The following is a 24059-nucleotide window of genomic DNA, read 5'->3' as shown; positions in this document are numbered from 1 at the left end:
GCCCTGCGCCCACGAGACCCTGCGCAGCACACCAATGTTGGGTCCTCAGCACTCACTGGCCTTACAGATTTTTCTCCTCTGTGCTGCACTACTTGCTAACACAGATGTAGCCACAGCGACCCGCTCAGAAGCACAACAATCATGAAATGTACCACATCTTAAATGATAAATATGTAAATCCTACAATTGAAGGATCCTATACTGAAGAATACTGTTAATCCAACTGCCGAGGAGAGCTATCAGTGGTCTTCAAAAGCTGAGAATTTCCAAAGGCACTGATTTCACAAACCCATTTAACCCATTTCAGAAACCCATTCTGTACTAAGTAATGTGATTTTTGTGAGTGGCAAAGAGATTGATTACCTTCCATTTTACAAAGTCAGTATCTTTAAGCAGATTCCACATCTGAGCTGGACATAAATGTCCCAAGGACAAAACAAACATCAGTTACAATTGTCCTCTGTTAATATCATTCTGCGGTAAAAATAAGCACTGCATTTGAACAACATACTGTTCTGAAAACTGAGCAGAAACTTGAAAATCGGTGCATAGACAAAAACCCCATACACTTTCAAACAATGGGAGATGCTTTAATGCATTGAAAAAAAATTTTGTAAAATGCTGAACTTCGGAATAAATATACAACTAATCTTTTTCTTTTTTAATGAATGGCTTAAACCCCCAATATACATAACACTTAGAACATAAAACACTAAACTCTGATCTTATTCTAGAAATGGGTAAAAGAAACTCCTTACATTATCATATTTCTAAAATTAGAAACTTCTATGAGTAACTTGCTTAATTGAACTTTAACCTCCCCCCCACCCCCCCATCAGTGAATTTATTAAATTAGAACACTGAGTAACTAATGATTGCTCTTAAAAAATATACCATTCTGCAGAAATTACAGGCCAAGTTTTTAATACTTCCAGGAAAAATCAATCTGGGTGAGTTTAATAACTCATGATGAGCTAACACAGAAGTGCTAGCCAGTTCAGTGCCAGAGGAAATGTGTTCACATTTTGCTCCTGAGCAATCCAGTACGAAGTAGGTGAGGAGTTTCCTCTCCCACCTTTCCCCTCAGAAAATAAAATGGCCTCTGTAAGTTGACATTCTTAACAGAACCATACTCCAGACAGCATAACGTAGCTAGACTCTCTGCCTGCTCTCACATGCAGAGATGTTTTTCAAACCCTACGTTCTGTGTCTAGAAGCAGAGGAGAAGTGTACTAGGAAACATGTGTGCTCCATTCCCTCACACTGTCACAGTCTGGTCACGAAATGGCCCTAATTAGGCACGGGGTAGAAACCTACATGAATCAACTAGGGTTGTAGTTGATACCCTACAGTAATCACTTCCACACAAAATCAACATGATTATTTTTCACTGAAGAGTGCTTTTATTGCAAGGTGTCTACAGATTATTTTCATTCACATATAGCAAAATACACCTATTTCTCTAAATATTAATAATCAGCATTAATAGTATTAAGTACTATATATTAAGTATTAATAATCAGTAGGTAAAGTAGTCTTTAGACTGTAAAACAAGTTCGTTTGAAAGCAATCCAACATTAAAACTAATGGTTGGTTACCTTTGGTTATACTGAAGTACTGATGGTCTATATATAGTCTGAACCCCTTTTATTGCATTCTTTATGAGAACTTCCCCTGAACAATTTCTTGTTTCTTTATAAGATAGTAAGTCTCAGTAATTATAGAAGATTATTCTTGAAATATACTGAGTGTCTAAATAAAAACTTTTTTTAAAGATTTTTGCCTTTATGTCATTGAAAATAATACACTCCTCTACTGATTATTTAGAAATCAGATAAGAGGCTCGATCAAACCCGGAAAAGAGAACTATTCATACCATGCTTGATGTTTTCACAATAGGAACTTCACTTTCAGCTCGCAACTTGTTTTCAATTTCTTCCCAATTTCTGTCTTTGTCCTTAAATAATATTCTAGAAGAAAGAAATTCAAGAACAGTATGTTTAAAATAGACAAGAATAAACAAACTAAACTTGAAAGATAACACAATACGAGAAAGCAGCACTGAATAGGGAGCACTGAATAAAAGTAAAATCTCAAATATTGAAAAGTGACAGAATCCAATCATACAGATTAAATTTTCAGGGAAGCATACAGGTTTTCAGCAGTATCATTATTGTTGACACTAAAATGGCAGTTCTGTAGCTAAATACTTGCTTATGGTGTTGAAAAGACACAGCTGATTCTTTCCTCCAGTACTGAGCCTTTTTTAAAAAAATCCGACTATTTTACAGTAGCCAGAGAACTCCCTATTAACACTGCATTTTACAACAATTGCAAAACATAACAGGAAGATTAACAATGGTAAATAAATGCAACTCTTTTACATTTGTATTTTACATGAATTCAATGAAAAATAAACTACTTCAGGAAATTAAAAGAAAAATGCATTTCATAGAAGAAGTTTTCATTGAAAAGTCTCAACACACAAATTGTATCTACATGATTTAGTAATATAAGCATCACTTGTATTACATGTTGAAAGAAGTCACTTCTGTTATTTGTAAAACCCCAAAGCATACTGTGAGATTCCTCTTTTATGTTTTGCTTCCCTGCCCTGATAAATAGTTTTTGTTTTGTCATATCTTAAACAATTTAAAATGTCCACATTTGCACAGTTAAAAAAAAAAAAAGGAATGTGCAGATATTTAAAGTCTGAGTATTCTTTTTCTTATAGTGACACCATGATGACATAGATGAGTCCAAATCCACTTCTCTCATTGGTATTTCAGAGTTAAAAGTACAAAAATAGCTGCAGTAAAACTGCTAAGCAAACAAACAAATCAATTTAAAATCATGACCAAAAAGCAGTACATTTTAAAGAAGTTATTAGTGTAGGTACATCTCTGAGGAAATAATTTTTAAGGTGGAAATTCATGATACCTTGAATCACATGAAGACTTAAGAATTTTAAAGAAAGCTGGGAAACTCAGTACTGCATTTCTGTTCATGTTTCTTCAGTTATTTATACTCTACGGAAAATCCCACTCTCTATTATTATCCTGTCATTTTTCAAAATGTGTACCCTGTCTTATTGTATTGGTACATATATGTCTGTAGAAAGCCCATCCAGAAGCTGCTTTAACTCTTCTTCTGTCTTTGAGGTCTTCACTAGCTGCTGATTCAGAACATGTTTTTGTCAGATGTTTCACTGAGAGGAATTAAACTACTCTCATGACACAATGTCACGGGATTGAGGCAAATGACTGCTTCTGCAAGTGACTTTAATTTATTAATGTACAAAGCATACAAGGAGTAAACATCAATACATACTTCTTGGGGAAAGAAAAAAATAAATTAAAAGTAATTGAAACTACAGTGAAGAAAACACGAAACACTTTATGGCCTCAAGTAGCATCATCATCTTGTAATGAAGCTTATCATCAGAGGACTGACAAGGTTGCTTTTATGTTCTGGAAGGGAGTGCAAAAGCTTGCTACGCCATACAACTGCAGACCTGGGTAGCAGAAAGTTCAGTTACAATGAAAATTTAGGACTTGTCTGACACTGATGAGCTAAAATAAATAAATAAAAAGCAGAGCCTGTTAAATCCTTTATAGGATCATACACTAAAAACAGACCATTCCTGGAAATATTTGGATTCCGTATATTGAGAATATTATGCAGCTATACTTTCTGTACTTTAACAGCATTTATATCACACTGGAAATGAGCAGGAAAATAGAAAATAAGGCTTTATTTAGCAGTAAACAGCACTAGCAGGAAAAATATAGAAGTTATTGTGGCACTGCATGTTTTTTTTCATTTACGTTCTTGCTCATGTTATATTAAAATACTTCTATCTTTATGTATGTGATTAATGCCTTTGCTTGTGTATGTTGTGTTTTCAGTCTTATCCTCTTTTAGAGATAATGTTCCTACTTCTCTTTTACAATTTGAAAGCTTTCCATTTCATAGGTCATTTTATTAAAAAAAAAAAAGAGGAAAAAAATGAAAGCAGTAACTTAAAAAATATTACTTCCACTATAAAGTGGCAAGGCTGATTTGTTTTTACTATAATTTTAGGAAGCCTATTTCCTTTTTACAACATTTTTTTCACTTCTTCATTTTGTACATTTTAACCTCCTGGGGGGGGTGTGTGTGTGTGTGTGTCCTTACTCTCTGTCTCCTTTGCTCTTCCTCCTTCTAACCATACTCTTTATCTTAAGACAACATATTTTTAAATGCCTGCCACCTTCTGCTCTTGCTTTTCTCTACTTTCTGGGGCAAATCTGCCTGAACTTTCTCATTTGGCTGTGCTCAGCCCCCTTTTTACTTTCACTGCACTTTGCAGGACACACAGCAAACTGCAGAGACCGACAAGTAGTACCTGCACTGACCTGAATGCTTTGCCTAGATTTTGCCTGACTGAAGAGGTAGCTGCCTGCTACAAAGCAAGCCACTAAACACTGCATTCACATTGTAAAGCACTGATAAAAACAGGTAGGTCTTCCCACTGCAAAACCTACTTACTTCTTCCCTCCATAATCTCAGAAAATTCCTGCAAACTCATTGTAACATATAAAAGACAGAAAAGCAAACAAACTGCTTCCTGAGAAGCCACCACAATAATTTGTTAGCAAAGAATGGGCTACAGGATACATGGCAAGAATGCTGCAGATTTTTTAAATATAGTAGTTTTGTATACACCAGCAGATAAGAATGTAACTGATTATACAAAGTAATGAATAAAACTAAAATATAAAAAAGTAATTTAGCAATACCCAAGCTATGACATTATCCTGAAGAAAATTACAAACATATAGAGGATTTGGTGAAAGGAAAGAACCAGGCATTTGAATCTGGTTCAATCTGAATACCATGCTGGGACTTGGGGAAAAAACCCAGTGTGGCCAGCACTGGGATAATGTAGGTGAGGAATACAGCATCAAAAGCTTCTCTTGATCCTATTTCTTAAGATAAGGTAGGAACGATTACAGAATTCAGTGGAACTTGGAACATTACCGGTAAATTAGGAAAACAGAAATGGCAGTGGGAAAGTGGGAAGAAACTAGTCAAGCAAAAAGATATCTATTTCCTTTTGTCCTCATACGAATTTATTTTCATGACTGATTTTAGCTCATTTTAATTTCTGTTAGATCTGCTTGTCAGAATGACTGAAAATATTTATGTTCTTAATATTTTAGCCAAAGTGGAACTGGACTTTTTGTAAAGCTAGCTATTACAGAAGGAAGGGTGTTCACATTCACAGGAAGCACGTCTTTCACCATTTGGACCCAAATAGGAAGGATGCATTTTTTAATATGCAATTTTATGATGCAATTTGTAAGGATCATAATTGCCCATACTGTCTGTGCTCTAGAGAGAGTTTTTTACATTGGCAACCAAGAAAATTTGAGGGAGGACTTTTAAAACACAGTCAGGCTTACTAGCTTAGTCTTATTGGTGCCTCTAAAAATTTCTCCTCTCCTTTCAGGTTAAGTAGTCTGGCATAAATACACAACTGCTAGCTTTACAAATCCTGACTGATTCTTATTGTATCTGTTCTGGGCAGAAATTTTAACTGGTAAAAGGAATAGAAGCATACCAATTGGTTGAACTCATGTACATCAAAACAAAGCTAAGGTAAAATCTGTAATAGGTCCTAGCAGCCTTATACGCTCTCCAAAACAATAATTCTAGAACTATGGTTGTTTTTCTGATTGAAAATACTAATGACATTATGAATAACATCATATTATTCGAATCCATTCTGAGTGGCAGGAAAAGGAAGTTTTGATCACAGCTCTTGGGAATATGCTAAATTATAACTTATTAATGAGCTTTTCTCCATTATATTTTTTTAGAAATAAGCAATGCTGCTTTCTTTAAATGTATATAAAATGTTTATAGGTATGCTTATAATATTATACAGGATCACATCATTATTACATTCATTACAATATATCTGGCTTACCTTTTAAGCTCAGAAAATTAATCAGAAAAGGTAAGACTTGATTTTAGTTACCTGCTTTTCTCAGAATGAATTCACATACATAAATTTAACTCACTGTATTGAACTGTTTTTTAGGTTAACTACAGTTGTGCTAGCAACATACTTATAGATCAGAAACTGCTAACCATCAAGAAAAATCAGCACAACAAAAAAAGTAGAGTAGCTACTATCTACTGCTTCTGAAGCATTTTAAGATACATATCATCCTAGACGCCTACCACAAATAAGTCAGTCAATAAGCAAGATTCTTGTTCCAATGATGCAGCTTTAAAAGAAAAAAAAAAAATATTGGTGAGCAGAGTTCCTTACGGATGTCACTGTATTTTCCCAGAGAATTATGCTCAAAACAAAACTTAATGTAGTATTTTGTTTCTATTTCCAAATTTCAAATGCCTTTTAGAATGACTTTCAAAGAATGGTCATGCTTAGGTACCTCTTTGCATGTATTTATTTGCACTTTTTTTGAGATCAGGTATTAAAGTAAATTATAGCATGCACTCAGAGGTTGATTAAACGCAAACAAGTTGTGAACTTTTGCATAATTTGTAATAAATTCTACATAATGAAGTTGAACTCTTAATTTGGCACAGCTTTTGAGAGTAACTGTATTGTACACCTGCATTTCACAAACTCATTTGTATCTGAAATTTACACAGCTAAAGACATTTAAGTCTTTTGTTTAAGGATATTTAAATAAATAGTATGATACATAAAAGACTGTATCTGGGGAAACCAAAGAGGGAAAGGCAGCAAATGGCGTATTCCCAATATTATAATCCTGCAGTCCCAAAATAGTGAATTGGGAAAAAGAGAAGTGAGGTGATTATCAGTCCAGGACCATGTTCCAAGATAGTGGAAATAAGGTACTCACAGATGCTACCTGTAAGCACCAGTAAAATCAACACAAAAAAACCCTTAGAACAGAAATAATAAGAATGGGCAGCAGGCTTTTAAAGACTTGATTCTTCACTCGGTGATACTCTTCCTACTAGAAAGAGCAGGACCAGAAATGGCAGATAACCTATCGTTTTTACCGATTAATATAGATAACTTTTCTTCCTCTTGATTTCTATGGTCAAGGCTTTTTTTTGGTACTCCCATGAGAATACAATCTTCAGATATGTTTGTATTTACTGCTTTTACTAATTACAACACCCTATGCTGAAATAAATTTGTGATTTGGTTATTAATCTGTCGCCCATCTAAGATTTCAATATCTAACACTTCCTAGACAAACTGAGCAATTGCAGGCCTAATATTTTCTCACATTCAGAAAACTATACATGAAGTTCAGCCAAATAACTTCCTTATTTTTAATGTATGCTATTTTAAAATGATTAACTGCATAAAGACATAAAGAAGGACATGTGAATTAAACAACCCCGAACTTTGTATTTAGAATTTTCATTTATTCTTGTCAACCACAGTGGTCACCAAATGGTTGTACACTCACTCATTCAAGAAAAATGGAAGTGTTGGTAGAGTAATATATTATCACTTTTGATGCGTCTATACTTCCTGTTAGATAGTGTGACATTTTACGCAGGAATCGAACTATCTAAGCAGGAATTTTCAATTAAAAGTAACAGATGGTTACATCTGGTTTAGATTTAGAACCCAATAGTGACCACATCGTTTCCAGAGCAAGTTCTTTTTCAGAAGGATTTACTGAAACTGCTCTCCTCTGTCCCATTTGTTTTTCTTCCTAAAACAGTCGATCCCTACAACAGCTTGGCAAACATACAGGGCCTGGTTTTACAGTTCAGCAACAATTTAACCTTACCTTCAAAGGAAAGGAGTTTTACAAGACTTGCATAGAGGTCGTGTAGATTTTGCACAGCATTAGCACGTGTTGGAACAGCTCCTTTGCTGGAAGTATGACGGATACTGTACTGTCCGTGTAAACTTTGCTAATATTTATCTTCATATAATGTGAAATACACACAAGCAATAATGGAAAATTTATCACCTCAAATCTTTCTGAATGCTAAAAAAGTCATAGGTAACCACTTTTTTTTAAAACACAAGATGCTACTAAATACATTTGCTCTATCTGTATTATACATATCTCTTCTGCTAGTAGGAATGTCGATGAGAGCAGACATTTTCAGTAATAACAATGATTTTTGAAAACCCACCTGATTTTGCCTGCTGTTTTGTCTATGGATTGTCTTATCTTGCGAGAAAATTGGAAGACTGAGGACAACAGCAAACTGTCCCCCATAACCTGCAGTAAGATTTTCATAAAAAAGGGTATTATTAGTTTAATTGGAATTAAATACAAACAATTCCACATATTTTAAAATCTTATTTTAAGTTTAAAAAAAAAAATAAATCACACTTGTGTTCTTATTAGTTTCATATACAATCATACTTGAACATTTTGCAAATTAAGTAATACACAAATAATTTTTTCCAGTATTAATATTATCTGCTACAGGTAGGAAAGAAAGGATAGTGCCTAGAATATTAAGCGCAGAGGCAATTCTAAAAGCTTAAAACAGACACATTACTAGAGAGGATACTGTTGTGTACTCACTTCATCTCTGCTCCAAGTCCTTCTCCGGGTAATTGTTGGGGGGTCAAGGGCATCTGTTAGCTGAGGTCTAGCATCGTTAGGCCGACCATTACCCTCTGGCAGTTTGGCATGCACTAGTGGAGGTATTTTTCTAAAATTGAGACTTTCATCAAATACTCGGTCAACCAACTGGGGGGTAAAAGAAAAATGCAGTTTATGAAACCTACTGGATACAGGCAAAACCAAGATTTTTTTTCCTTCTGAAACAGTTTACAAGAAGCCTATCAAATAAAAATCATTCTTTGTCTTATATGGTATAAAGTGACGCATCTCTTATGTAACAATACCTTGTAAAAATGAATTTATTTTTTTTTTTCCCAAATACCAGACATACATGGCAAAATTAGACTACCTCACAGAAATTTTGCTTATGGGCAGGTAACATAAAGTTACCTATAAATTTATATTGAATAATTTATTCCTTCAATTAATGCAATATATCTGTGGATATTATCTGTGGAATTAAGTACAGCACTATCAAATTTAGATTTTTTTCCAGATTAGTCAGTGTTACAGGAACACCTATAACTACTTAAAGGAGATACTGCCACCTGCAGTATGTACACACTGTACAATATTTTTTAAAGAAGAAAATAATTATTTAGTACTATAAAAATCAGACTGATCTAACTGGATCTGAGAAAATGAGCGCTTTACCTCCTTAAAGTCCATGAGAATTAAAAACAAAGTCTATGTGAGTGCAGTTACAATTTTTCTGAGTACCCAACTCACAGATTTCTTATCACTGTTTATATCTTTTTTTCCACAGAAAAAGACAGTATCATACTAAACACAGTAAACTAATGTATTACCAAACTTTATGCACACAAACATGAATAAACAGATTTTGAAAGGAATACAATGAAGAAAAAAATGCAGTAAACATTTACAACATATTAGGGTGAATTTTAATATGGTAGAAAGTGATGATTTAAATTCAGATAAACATGTTTACCAGCATTAGATCTGTGATGGTTACTAGAACAAGTTAGTCAATATATTCATAGAACAGCACACCAGAGATAGTTGAAGAAACTAATTATTAGAAGCACAAGGCAAACTTATTTCAAGGTAGTTTTCAACAACGTTTTTAAGAAAGAAAATCTAAAGTTCTTATTAACTGATGATACCTAGGAACTTCAGTGTTCAGAAGACGAAACTTTTATGTCACCTGTGAAAAGAGGGACTTTTTTGTTTTCAATAGCTATGCAAAGTATTAAATGTATACATTTATATATATTTCCACACACACGCTAGTATCTTTAAATGCACTTAGATACTATCCAACAGTATCTAAGGCTAAAGATAAGCAAGAAACAAATAACCACCTTGTCCTATGTTTCGTGGAAAAAAAGAGACAGACAGATAGTATGCATCCTTTTGACAAGCTGTGTTCATAGAATAATTTCTGGGTTGTTTGTTGAAATGTAAAGGAACTTTAAATCAAAAAACAATGTAGAGATCATGCATACGGGTTGAGTGGAAATAACTAAAAAGGCTATGCAAAATGCTAAAAGCAAAAGAAATAAAGAAAAGGAAGAACCTTATGCATTTCTCCATGAAGATCTCCTACCTCTTCTCTAGTGTCTATGGCAGAGCCAGGGGTGGTGGCAGCAGTGCTTACTGTGGTACTGGGGGCAGTGCCTGATGAAGTCACTGAATCTATCTCTCCTGCTACATCGTTGATTTCCCGTGCGATGAGAGCCAGATCTTGACTGATCCTAGTAATAAAGAGAGTGTTACATTCTCCTCTACAAATACTTCTGGACCAGTAGAGCTCAACCTGCAGCCTTTGAGCTTCTGAGTTCTAATTCCTGATAACTGTGCTATGAAAATGTGTATGCTCTTCTAAACTGAAAGTTCATTTGTAGAACCATAAAAGCAAATTTTTAACTGAAGCTTTTCGTAACATGCCTTTCTGGAGAAAGGTGGTAGAAGGCAATCTCAAAGGACAGAGCATCCTTGTTTTCTTTCTAGGATTCCCAGGCAGAGAAGTGTGCAACATGCACTAAATCCAGCACATGGGATGCACTGGAAATACGCTGAAAACACTGCACAGATGACCTGTGTACATGCAGTAAATCCAAAATGCCGAGAATATGTTTGATTTATACCTCAGTTTACCTATTTGCAAAGAACTTCTTCAGGGCCTTTGATTATCTAGGAGCCCTCCAGCTTGCTCAGACCAAGCTGCTTATGCGTCCAAAATTCCAGACCAGTACCCTAAATCCTCAAAAATCAAGACAAGCTTTCTAGTTGGAAAAACAGAACATGCCTGTAAAAACCTGGATATGATAGCACTACACAAATACATCTGAATTCTCAGCTGAAGATTCCTTTTTTGTGATCTGCCACATCAAAAAATAGCTCTGCTCTGTATTCTGCTGAGCACAGGGAGGAAGCTTGCCTAGCTCTGCTTGTGGTTCTCCTCCCCAGGACACCCCAAAAGGAGGGAAAAAACAAAAAACCAAAGCAAAGGCTAAAAGCCCCCTACTAACTATGGCACCCTGAATCTCCAGCTTGGATCAAGCAGTTCAGGAGACCTAGAATTCAGAGCAGCCCACCAAGCGATCCCCTTTCATACTTCTGTCTGAGAAGACTGAAGGCATAGAAGTCAACAGTGCTAATTCTGCACCACCACGAGTCTGTGAACAGCAGCACCCGTCACCTAAGCGGAAGGAGTTGCGCAGCCACATGACAGTAACACACACCGTGCTGGCCAGTGCTTGTTAAAAGTGAGCTTCTTTCTGCTCTTTATTCTCACTTTGTCTTCAAGTCAAAAAGAACGGACACCACTGACCAAAAGATAAAGACTAAGTGAGCAGAATTCAAACTAGAAAGGCAGACATTATTAGAGAAATTTTCAGTCAAATTCCAATACTGGATTTTGTGGCTAACCATCAGCAATTTGCAATAAAGTGCAACCTTGTGCAGCATAGATACACATATCATTGGGATAAGGCTGTAGAAGAATACACGGCAATTACCCATGACCACTCAAGACAGTATTTCTGAATTCAAACTACCAAAGCCTGGAACGCTGAAGCAGAAACCAAGTCAATTGCTCATTTTAATAAATTAAAGTATGGTAAGTGCCTATCACTACATTAATTAATTTAACCTAATTACTACATCTTTTGGGGCAACTGTAATTTATATTAATGGTACATATTTATAAGAACATGAAAAACTCCAAGGCTTGAGCTAATATTCTAAGTAGCAGAGATACTACAGCACCTAATTCCTTTGTTTCACACAACCATATAACTTCTTTTCTTAAACAGAGAAGTTGCTAATAATTACATTAGAATTTCTGGGATAAATTTTGGTTTTTAATGTATAGTTGTGAAGAAAATAAAAACCAGGAAATTTCAATTATTAGTAAATCCTCTAGAAGACAAATGTTGTTAAACACCATAACCAAAAGTAGTATCAACCAACTAAGACTTCACTCTCCACAGAAATCAGCAATGCTTCAACATGCCACAGCCACTTCAACTGAGTTCTTACCAAGCAATCAAAATTACAGAAAATGTCAGATGTCTACATAAAAACGAACTGAAATGAATCCTGAAAATATCATAATAAAAAACTCTAACATGGATGACAAGCAACTTGTTAGACAATCATCACCATCAAACACTAGTCAAGGGAACAAAATCTGGAATTAGTTTGAATGCGATAGTAAGCTATAGTCAGTAGTCACTAATGTTTCCATACAGAAACAATATACACAGAGCACTAAACAAAAAGCACTATGAAAAAGAAAATTAGAAACCAGCCTGAGAGTTGGCCTGACTTTTCATATATGAAGTTTTTCAGTCGTTCTAACATGAACTTTTAGAAACAGGAAGTATTGCTGAAGTATAAGCAGTAGGTTTTGTATAATCAAAGACAAGAGACTTAGGCTTTAGGTACACCCTGTTCACTCTGTTGCAACTGTAGGCTGCCTTGCAGATTGCTATCACTTCCTGCATCAGACCTAGCAATGACACAAGGCAAGTCAATTCCGGGAGGCAAAACTAAAATAAACCTCAAGTTCCCTAACCCCCAAACCCGCCCCAGGAAACATTGCTATTATATTTGCTCAGTGAGCAGACTCCCACAGCTACACAGTTCCGTAAGGGACAGACACGGTTTCCAACGCAAGGGAAAGGGTGAGAACACGGGGCTTGGGATGGGGAGAGCATGACCATCTTTTTCAACAGCCTGGAACTCTAGTTCTTATTTACCTGTAGTGAAAGAATACCCATAGTATTAGAAAAAACACAATGAAATAGGAATACTTCTAAGACATCTGTAATAGTTCTGAACTGCTGGATTACCAAAAATATTTTCATGCTCAGTCTACTATGTCACACTTCCTACAGAGTCAGTTTCTTTTGCAATGATACATTAAAAGCCTTAAATAAAATACATGTGAAGCTCCTGTTATTCTGAGGGTATATATTTCCTCCAAAGTGGGTTTAGATCAAATTTAGTTACTCCATTAAGTTTTTTTTTCCAATTTTCAATTTTATTATCATCTGTAAATTGTAGAGTCTGTGAAAAGTGCAAACTGGGTCAGTCTGGGAAGACCAGTTAAAATACAATATGATGGTAACATGGATGCAATGAAATGCTTCTTATACAGTCTCTACACTACTTTCAGCTGCACATTCATTTTATGAAATACTTCTCTTTACACCTGCCTCACCTAATCAGTTATTCAAAAAAAAAAAAAAAAGGAAAAAACCAATTTTAATGAGAACATATAACTATTTATTTCTTTTTAAAAAGCTCTAAACAGAGTCAAAGGGACTCTGATCATAGAGGCTGCACTGAGGGCTAGGAAGGAAAAAAAAAACCCTAGGGTAGACAATGATAAAGGGGAAACTATGGTTAGCAAGGCAAAGGGAGCAGAGACAAAAATCATCTTATAAAGGACAGAAGTTAAACTAAAAGCTATGGGAGCAATACTGTGAATCAGTATCAAGAAATATGGAGGCACAGAAAGGATCAACTGGTGACCTAGAGCAGGAGGGCTCAGCAGAGGCTAACCAAGGAAACTGGTGTTGGAAGCAGTGACAATAGATGACAGTAATCTGGTATTTCTCAACTGCTGAGCGCTAGCTTTCTTAACCTTAAATATGCTCATTTAACGCAGTTTATGTGAAATTTCTATACAAAATCACAAATTTGGCAATACTGATTCGAGCCCCTCACCACTTCCACTGGAAATAAAGAAGCTGAAAAAAAATAGGGTAAGTACATAGCCTTCAAAACAAATTTAAGACCAGTATCTAAATGAAGAAAATGGTTAAGAAGCCCAAGGGAAGAAAAAAACCTGCAAAACAAACCATCAAATAAGTTTAGACTGAATCGCCAATTACTTCCTGCGTCAACCTCTCCTAGGTGAGCAAAATGTACCAAGAAGTTTCACTGATATAGAGGTTCTGCAGCACTTTTTATAAGGAGGAAGTAACATGCTGTGGCTATCCTCATTTTTCTTCCCCATATACACACGTTCCGCCCTATATCCATCTGTAATTTTAGATTCTTGGAAAGAAAGAGATGTTTTGGGAAGATACCTTTTTAATGTTTATTTCATGATTTATGAAGATGTTATCAGACTCCCTTAAGTGTTTTCCCTTTTCACAGATCACACTAGAAAAACAAACACTGAAAACTATTACTAAGAGGAGGAAACAAAAAATAATTAATCACGTAAGCAAAACACAATGCTTCACATCTGTGAAACCACAGTGTTAAGATTAATTTTAAAAGGAAAACACTTCTTGTTTAGGCTTCCAAATTCAGTTCTGTGAAAAGGTTCAGAACCTGAACACTGGCATCTAAGTTTTAAATAACATTTCTATACTTACATAGTTTTCGTTATTTAGTGCAAGCTATTTGAAGTTTTCACTGCCTGGGTATTGCATGATATGGGAATAACTGGTTACCAGAATGCAGAACTGAATACCTCTTCCTTGGTTCACTTGAAGCAGAGTGTTATTAGCAATAATGGAGGAATTGCTATAGTAATCTCAGAGACTCACAACAAAAGAAATTACTTTTTGATGAATACATATGATTTAAATCAGAAAATACCTAACATGAAATAATATCTAGATAAATGAAAAATAAAATGAGAACGTGGTCTCTCACATTGGCAAAATCACTTTTTCCTCTCTCTGTCACCTACACATTGATCTGAAATTTTACCTCAGTATGAATGTAAAGGTAGTACAAAATCAGATATACTTCAGTCTCAGGAAATATACCATTAGCAACTAAGAGTTCTACACAAAGTACCTCTGCAAGTCCTGCTAATGCAACCAGAAGTTCATATCCTGGGATCTGGCTATCGTAAGTCAGAAATTACTATCATTTTCCATTAGAAAGAGATGTGCTGGAGCACGAGTGCTCTGTCTGCCAGTCTCTCATCAAAAGAATTTGAAATTACCCATTCAGTTAGTGAATGAAAAAGGTAAGTAGAGTGATACAGAAAATCCATTAGCTTTCTTTTTCCTATATATGTACCTGTATAACTGGTTGGGTACAAATCTTTGTTATTTTAGAGGCATTCCTTTAAAACCAACCTTGCTATTTCTTCTCGGTGAGCAGTCCAGTTACAAATGTAGTCTTCCTGTTCCTTTATTCTGTGCTTGAATGTATTGCTACTTTGAGCTGCTGTCCCAGTGCTCTGCAGTCGCGTGGTTTTCAGGGCTGGAGAGGTACGTAGACGGGTATGTTTAGGGGAATTACGGTTTGATCCAAATTCATCTTCTGAGGTGGAAGCATAATCTGTAGGAAAGCGCCTCCATCTTGCACTTACTAAATTAGTTTAATTATTAAAAAAGAATTATTATTGCATCTTTAATATGAAAAAACAGTATTATTTCAGTAACATCACAAAAATACACAACTATTCATTATCAATCCCCAGATACCTCACAAAAGGTTTATTTACTACATCTTAAAAAGAAAGCTACAAAATTTGTGTTAAATAATAAATATTGATTAATAAAAACATAAAACGGATGCTCTTTGTATAATGATGAGTAAAATAAGATGTAAAAGCCAGTAACTGTATGTGAGCTCAAGCAAACCCTATTACAGAACAAGGGCCCAATTCATTAACATTTAAGTATATAGTCAGATTGCACTTTTTCTGCAGATTTTTTCCCAAGTTTCATTCAAGGTTTACATGATACACAAAAATATGAAGAGACGTGAAGGAAGGATGGAGCTGGCACCAAGCCTGGAATGCATGCTTACGTAAGGAAAGCATAAAAATCCTAGATGATTCATTATATTTTTAGTACAGGAAAAAACATGTTAATATTGATACTGTGTTATAAAAATCAGCAGCACATCTACAAAACCAGCAGCCTCAGAGTAAAGAGCATATATTCACACATGTAGCACATGAAGCATATACAGCCATGTTGCTGAAGACAGCCTGAAGTACAAGAGAACTGAAACTAAGTAGGAGGCTCTCATCCCCCTATGAATTACTGAAGTCTAGAACATGCATTTCAGATATGCTGTCCTGAAACATTCCCAGCAGGAAGAGATATCACTAAGCATAAAGGAATGCCTGTTACAACAGGCCAAACAACCGGTTAAATTCTTGCAGGGGATTTAGTCCCCCAAACTCACTGAGGCTCTATAATTACTGTAGAAATTTGTAAGAAGTGTGTGATCACCTCTTGGTAATTAAAAAATATTAGATTCAAGTAATGTATATTGGTTTTAATACAAGAAGAAAATCAAGAAGTAATAAATTATTTCTCCTGAAAGGTTTTAAAAAACATTACAAATGAAGTATACGTGAATATGAACTTAAGTAACAAATAATGAAGCAATTTTTAGTTGAGAAAAGTTTTGTGTAATGCTCTCAAAGATTACAGTATGTAGAACATGACATTGGTGTATAAGCTTACATCCCTTCCCTCATATAAATAATGTATTTTTAATTGCTGAAAACAAAAATATGCTTGGGTAATTTTTTTTTCAGGTTTAAATGTGGGCTTCAAATCATGTCCAGTTCTACTAATTTTTTTTTGAATAGTCTAACTTTGTTGAAGAAAATAAAAATGTCTCTCCAGTCACTCACTGTTCTCTTTTTAGAGGTTTCAAACTTGTTTTGATCTCAGGGAAGCAGAACATAAGCAGAAAAAGCACATTTCCCCACCAACAGCATGCAAGCAATGCGTGACCAAAGTCCAAAGAGCTTTATGAGTTGGGCCCACATTTTATCATCAAATTCCTTGTCCTGGTTCAAATTATATGCATAACAATAAATAAAAAATTTATCTTAAAATCTCTCAAGTGAGCTAGTCCAGCAACTCAGCACTGTACAATGAGCATATGTAATCAATATATTTAAAAATTAAAAATTGAATGAGAAGTGAAATATCAGAAACAGATTTGATTTCTAGTACTCTACCACTGTAAGTTTCAACATCAGGATCTGGGTCTGGGAGAAGCTTGGATTTCTCTGTGTACAAAATAGTGTTTTATCACGTTAATTCGTATTAAAACATTCAGATTAGAAGCATTATCTTAAATAAAATATATTGATGAGATTAGTCTTAGGTCATCTTTTCCACCCACACTTTTTAGGAAAAGATTCTTAAATTATACATTCAATCAAAAATACCGAATTTTGTAAAAACTTAAACATTTCAGAGATACTGACTGAAATGACATCAATAACAATTGTCTACATCGCACCATAAAACCCCTCCACATTTTTTAAGACCATTAAATTTTAAGGCCTTAAAATGTTGTTTATTTATGTACTATCAACGGGGTTCTTATTAATATGGGGAAAAAGTTATTGCAGACCTAACAGTAAAAATCTCAAACTTGTATGATTCATGACATTTGCACATACATGCTTTTAATGCTATTTATAAATTATGCAGCCACAAAACGTCATTGCAGTTTATGTAGATTTCTGAAAGCTATCATGCAATTAGTTATCTCAGACACCAAAGACTGTGCATATCAGTACCAATAACTAGAAAATCCTCTAAAACCCTGGGTAAAATAATCAGCAGACAAACCTAATTTGGTGACTACTCTGCGAGAAGTATAATGCGTCGACAACACCTTAAGCTGGCAAGTTTGATGATTTGGACACCATAATCTCACTTCTAAGATTGAGGACAGACTTTATTAAGCATATCCCTTATAAAATACTCTACTCTCATTGATGCATTGTCTTCTCAAGGTTCATCCATTTCAAAGATCCTGAAATTTGGTGCTCAGTAGTGCAATAATACTACAGTGCAGTTAATATGGGTTGCTTTCTCTCCATGCTCAAACCTTTTTTTTTTTTCCTCCCAGAGATACCTCAACAGCTTTGATCAACCTATCTGCTAGTTATTTGCAATGACAGCTAGGCCAACAAGCCAGCAGAGCAGCCAAACACAGCTAGTTGCTCAAGGTTTCTCTTTTCTGACTCAACACTTAATTTTACAGTTGCAGCTTAGCACTTTTGCACTACGTCTGACAACATTGTTCTTTTCCCAACACATAGCTCCTTCTGTAACATCATCTGCGATTTTCCTCTGCAACTGTGAAAAAAGGTCTTTGGTCCTCTCTGTGTTTATTGATCGCACTCTACTGTTTGATGATTCAGTGCCTTGATTAAATCTTTGATTGCTTGTGCTATAAAATTACTAATTCTGCTTCACATGTCTTCACAGTGTTGTCAGTTACCAAGGCTCCTACCACAGAAACACCCTGGTAATTACTTTGATGCTGGTAATTCTCATCCAAGATGTTCTATTTATCTGCTTGCCCCTTCACTTACAAGTAAGCAATACTTAACTGTATCAAGGATTAAAAAAGATTCTTGAAATTATAGACTTGCTGACAGCTCTGACAATCTTAATGCTATCATGTTGCAATTCATCCTCTTGAAGTACAAGACCTTAAAAAAGTCCAGTGACTACATTGTTTTTTGCCCCCTTTTTACAGGCCTGTATGTCTGAACATTGAAAAAGATTTGGGAAATGCAGAAATAATTTCCTCTTTGGTAGACTGCATTTAAGAAGCAAGATTCTGCTGCCAATGTTTAGTGATCTACAATGTGGTAATGTTAACTGAACTCTGATGAGAAGACCCATGGAACATTTTTAACACTTTGATAGCAACCACTCTTCTGTTAAAATTAAAAAAAAAACCAACCAAAATGAAAACAAACCCTATATTGGTAATGATCATTCATTTTCCAGTCTTTCTACATCCAGGGAGAGCATCCTCCATCATTGTTATGCCTTGATTAAATGTGCCCAAAGTAAACCACATTCAAACAGTTGAGGCACTTTGTCACGCACTTGATTAGTAATTTCCAAAAGTGCTAAAATTAAGTTAATTGTTGACTTTTCTAGGAACAAAACCAAACTCAGGTATTGTATGCTTTGGATTGAAAAGCTTCTGCTGTGTTCCATTTTTATATATTGCATACAAGCAACACATTCTATTCAAAGATGGTTTAAATCCATTTATCTAAGGATAAAATAATAAATAATATTATTAATAACTTCACATGTTGGGTAGTAATTAGCATCATTTTATAAGATGCTAATGGAAAAATGGGGGTGCACTGTGTAGTGGCCTATATGTAATAGGAGATTTATACACACACACACACTCACTCCTATATATAAGATTACAGTACTTTTAAAGCAATTCAAATTTTCCTAAAGTGTACTCTAAATAGTCCAGTAAAAAAATTACACAATAAGCTTACTGACACAGACAAAATCTGGAACTTCAAATCCTAAACAGTAGCAATAATATTCTTTACTTACATAGAAACAAGGCTTGATTTATTTATTAAGCCATGGTTTTGTTTTGAAAGTCTCTGAATGATTTATTAAGTGCTTTCAGGTTTTTGCCTTTTCATTGATATAGGCTTCTCCCCAATTTTGATATATAAACTGATATAGCTTTTTATGACAGAAACTATATTTCTACTACAGATTTTTCCAACAAGGATCTTTTTAAAGTATCTAGCTTATTATGTTGGGGTAGCTCATGAGAAGACGGCATCTTTTCTCTCTTGAAAACAGAGTATGTTATACAAGCTACAGTAAACTTTGACTGTGTAATGCAAGTAAATGAAATGACCATTAAACAAGGATGACCATGATAGACTAGTAGGCTGGGAAGAGAAAGATACATCCACTCCCCTGAACAGAAGCAGCAAACCACTTCAATGCAGCAACCTGGGAAAAGTTTAAGGAACATGCAATAGTTCACACAGACACAAACCTCAAAATCCATATATAGTTTTGTGAAAAACACAAGAAGCAGCAAAGTGACAAGTAACATCTGGGGTTTACCTCTTCAAAAATCAGCAACATCGCAATGTGAACTAGTGTTAATTATTAAAGTAAACATATAGAAGCAGTCTTAACTGACACTCTTCCTTGACCTAATGTTGCCACCTTTCAGGCTGCATACAACAATTTAAAACTTTGATTAAAATTGAAAACATACTACTTTTCCAATGACATCTTATGAGGAAGGACAGTTTTTCTCTTACGTTTCACCTTTTTTTTGTATCTTTGTAGACACCTGTCATAATATTAAACAGATTCAACTTTATAGTTCAGTGAACACCTTGTTTGTATCTCTACAGAAATTTCTATTCAACTAATAAATGACAGAGCCAAAAGATACCTGTCTGGAGAATAAACGCTGCTAAGAATCCTAAAAAGGTACACTTATGATACACAAGCAACAAAAGGGCAGTAGGACTGTGGGAAATGTAAATATTACAGATCTTTATATCAACTCTGAATGGGAAGCAGTAAGGGAGAATATATAATCTCAGTTGCAACACACAAGATTGGAAGCTTTTCCATTCATTTTTTCTTAGATTGTGGATTGGCTACAAATAAGGTCCAGATGGTAGTATGACAATTCAAAAAGCAAGAGGACATCAATTTTAGATATTCATTCCACATGTAAGTTCACTTATTTAGAACTGCCACATTTTAATTTTGGTTGATTTAATATTGCTTTTGGAAAAAAACTAGCAGTCTTTCACACTGCTTGCACTTAAAGTGTTATGTTAACTTCTAACAGAATAGTAGGTTAAAATTAATCAATTCTATGGATTTTTCCTTCCATACATAAGACAACATTATAGTAAAGAAACTACAACACAAAAGAAGATCAACGTGATTTGGAAATCAGGATGAAGTCATAAATTGTCATGATTTGGAACAGAGAACAGAAACTACAGCAAGGCAAACGTTTTAATATAAATTACTTAACTTTACAATATTTAGTTAGGTAGTGTTTGTGTTTAATATTTCCATTTTTTACTTCATTATTGTTATCCTTCTCAAACAAACTTCAGTTTTGTAGTTCTGGAAGCTAACCCTAAATTCTAATTATCCTACAGATACTCAGGGTATACCGCAGGGAATGCTTGCTGTTGAGAATATTTACAAGCCTACCTTACAAATAAATACCTTCTATGTAGAAAAAAGTGCTGCTGACCTTCTGAACTTCCACTACTACCACTTGAGCAAAGAGATCTCTGCTGTTTTTCTACTAATACAAATCAGTGTTGCCTCATTTGAATGCCATTCTTTATTACTATTTCAAGTTAAAAAAAATATCCAAATAGTTAAAGGATTACAATTTCTTGTGTTTATGATTTTAAGTAAGAAACATCCACAAGCCCTGACAAGGAAGCCTCTTGCTCCAAAGAGAAAGACTGCATCAATTAAAACGCAACAAATGTTTCATAAGAACTGTTCCTTAAAAAAAATAAAAAACATTTCCACACATGAAAAACACCTGGTATTGTATAAGACTAGTTCAAATAATCTCACATACCTGAGGGAGAATTATGAGCTGAAGCCAAAGACTTGGATTTTGAATCTGAAAGTCGAGAAATGCTATTGGCTCGAGTTCTAGCAGAAACTTTACTACTATCTCCTACTGATGTTAACCTTGCACCACTTCTGATAATAGCTTCTGGGGTACGAGATGAGGCAGTGCTTCTAGTTATTGTTGCTTCAGAATCACTACGTGCTGATAAAGAGCCAAGTCGAGTTCTGCGAGGTTGAGCAAGTAAGTCTATTCTGGAAATACTTCTCCTCCCTGATGGAGGTTTTGACGTAGAACTTGTAGTGGACACTTCGGAAGCCACTGAAGCCTTATCGGCATCAGCAAGCTCGCTATCTGAGGCTTCACCAAGCCGTGCTCTGCGCAAGAGAGAAGTCCTTGTAGGACGAGGTCTTGGAAGAGTGGTAGATTTACTAGATTGCCCAAGTGCAACAGGAGAGGCTTTTGATTTAGCTGACTTTCCTTCCATCTTAGAATGTAAAAGTTCATCTGCTGAAGCAAAAGGAACTCTTCCATGTGATTTGCCAGAGTAGGTTTCCTGGTCAGATGATAAGATATCAGAAATGGCAGAATGAGGTACGCTGGATGTTTGGTCATCATCTGTCAAATCTACTGATGGTTGTCTCATTCTTCCACTGGACTGCACAGTTTTGCGAGCATCAGCTCTAGACCCACCATCTGAAGATCGACTTTTTGTTTTCTTCTCCATCTTTTCTCTGGCACTGGTTGCAGAAGATTTTAAAACATCCTTTGAAGGGGAACCAGACGAACATCTATCTTTATATAAGGTTGTAAAGCTCTTCCGCTTCTGCGTAGATTTTCTTTCAGTGTCACCAGTAACGAGACTGATTGTACTGGCTGTATCTACATCTGATTCTGGTGATATGGAATTATCTCTGTTATAGCTAGGAGTCTCAGGACCTTCATCAGTTTTATTTTCTTCACGCAATTTAGCTTCAAGAAAAGCCATTACAGCTTCTGTGTCTTTTAAAATGAGTGTTGTATCTAGACTGGAATCGGTGTCCATTGAATCACTTCTGTCACGTATCCTGTTTGCAGGTGCTAAAGGGGCAGCAGATCCACTTTGCTTATTAATGTGAGGAATAAGTTCTATAGGTATATTTGTGCTAGGCTTATCTATAGTAAAGCTACCTTGCCTCACTAATGGTTTTGAAGATTCCTTTTTTTCTCCTCCAGATGCTTTAGGACTTTGTCCTTTAAGAGTTTCTTCATTTTTTCTTCTTTTTGCCTCACTCTGCACCAATTTAATTTCTGCTTTATCTGTAACATGTCCAGGAGCTTTGTCTTGACTATCTGAAGTTTTGGGTGACATAGCAATCTCTTCCCTACCTTTCTCAACCTGGTTTGTAGCAGGTTTTGTAGAGGATAATTTTGTGGGTGTCCAGTGTCCTTGCTCCTTTCTTTCTTGTTGTTGAATTTTTGCTAAAGCTTGTTTCACCACAGAAGTTTCTCTGCCAGTTTCAACTCTCTCTTTACTGGAAGAGCTGGGGAAAGAAAAAACTTTGTCTCCAGTAGCTTTGGGCGAAAGACCATTCATTGTTCTGCTTGACTTAGCTATACTTCTGCCGTCAGCATCTGAGGCACGAACTGGAGTTTCTTTCTCCTGAAGTTCAGTGTCTTGCTTTTCACCTATTTCTGATCTCTGATGAGATACAGTTTTTACTTTTGAGCTTTCATTCACTTTCTCCTCTTTGGGAAGCTGGGGAAGTGTTCTTCTCTTTCGCTCACCTTGGCTGGTCATAGAAGCAGCTGAACCAGTGCTTCTGATGGAAATACCAGACTCACTGATGTCTGTGTCTAAAAATGAAAAAGAAAAAAAATATTTGAGAAGTCATTCAATAGCAAGGTAAACAGAAGCATTAAATTCTTAAGGCTGCGTAAGACTAATTGTCATGGTTTAAGCCCAGCCAGCAACTACTGGCAACCACACAGCTGCTCACTTACTCCTTCCTACCCTCAGTGGGATGGGCAAGAGAATCAAAAAATAAAAGTAAATCTCGTTGGTTGAAATAAAGACAGTTTAATAGGGCAGCAAAGGAAGAGAAAATAAATAACAATAACAACAATAATAATAATAAAAAAGAATATACAAAACAAGCGATGCACAATGCAATTGTTCACCACGCACTGACCGATGCCCAGCAGTCCCCAAGCAGTGATCCCTGCCCCCCAGGCCAACTCCCCCCTCAGTTTATATGTTGAGCATGATGTCACATGGTATGGAATACTCCTTTAGCTAGTTTGGGTCAGCTCTCCTGGCTGTGTCCCCTCCCAGCTTCTTGTGCCCCTCCAGCTTTCTCGCTGGCTGGGCATGAGAAGCTGAAAAGTCCTTGACTTAGTGTAAGCACTACTTAGCAACAACTAAAAACATTAGTGTGTTATCAACGTTATTCTCATACTAAATCCAAAACACAGCACTATTCTAGCTACTAGGAAGAAAATTAACTCTATCCCAGCTGAAACCAGGACACTAATAAAACAACATAAAACAACTGAAAAAAAGTCAGTAGTCTATCCCTCTGTTCTATGGCACGATCAATTATACTTCGACAAATACATGTTTAAAAACATTTCACAAGT

General features: G+C 35.5%; 1 protein-coding gene across 8 annotated transcripts in view; it reads right to left on the bottom strand.

The window, feature by feature from the left end:
• CEP170 (centrosomal protein 170) overlaps window positions 1–24059 on the bottom strand; it is a 106361-nt gene that overhangs the window by 4531 nt on the left and 77771 nt on the right. For 4 of the 8 annotated variants that reach the window (XM_049831385.1, XM_049831384.1, XM_049831392.1 and 1 more), the window contains 7 exons: window positions 21447–23276; window positions 17026–17076; window positions 15173–15407; window positions 10135–10312; window positions 8553–8720; window positions 8152–8240; window positions 1877–1970 (listed from right to left, as the gene is read on the bottom strand). In XM_049831385.1, coding sequence (XP_049687342.1) covers window positions 1877–1970; window positions 8152–8240; window positions 8553–8720; window positions 10135–10312; window positions 15173–15407; window positions 17026–17076; window positions 21447–23276 — 2645 coding nt within the window. The remainder of the gene's footprint in view (window positions 1–1876; window positions 1971–8151; window positions 8241–8552; window positions 8721–10134; window positions 10313–15172; window positions 15408–17025; window positions 17077–21446; window positions 23277–24059) is intronic. The other 4 variants (XM_049831387.1, XM_049831391.1, XM_049831388.1 and 1 more) reach the window with 4 other exon arrangements.

This window comes from Accipiter gentilis, chromosome 28, assembly GCF_929443795.1.
Source record: "Accipiter gentilis chromosome 28, bAccGen1.1, whole genome shotgun sequence".
NCBI lineage: Eukaryota > Metazoa > Chordata > Aves > Accipitriformes > Accipitridae > Astur > Astur gentilis.
The sequence above is the reverse complement of the archived record's forward strand: the minus strand, read 5'-3'. Positions and strand labels throughout refer to the sequence as shown.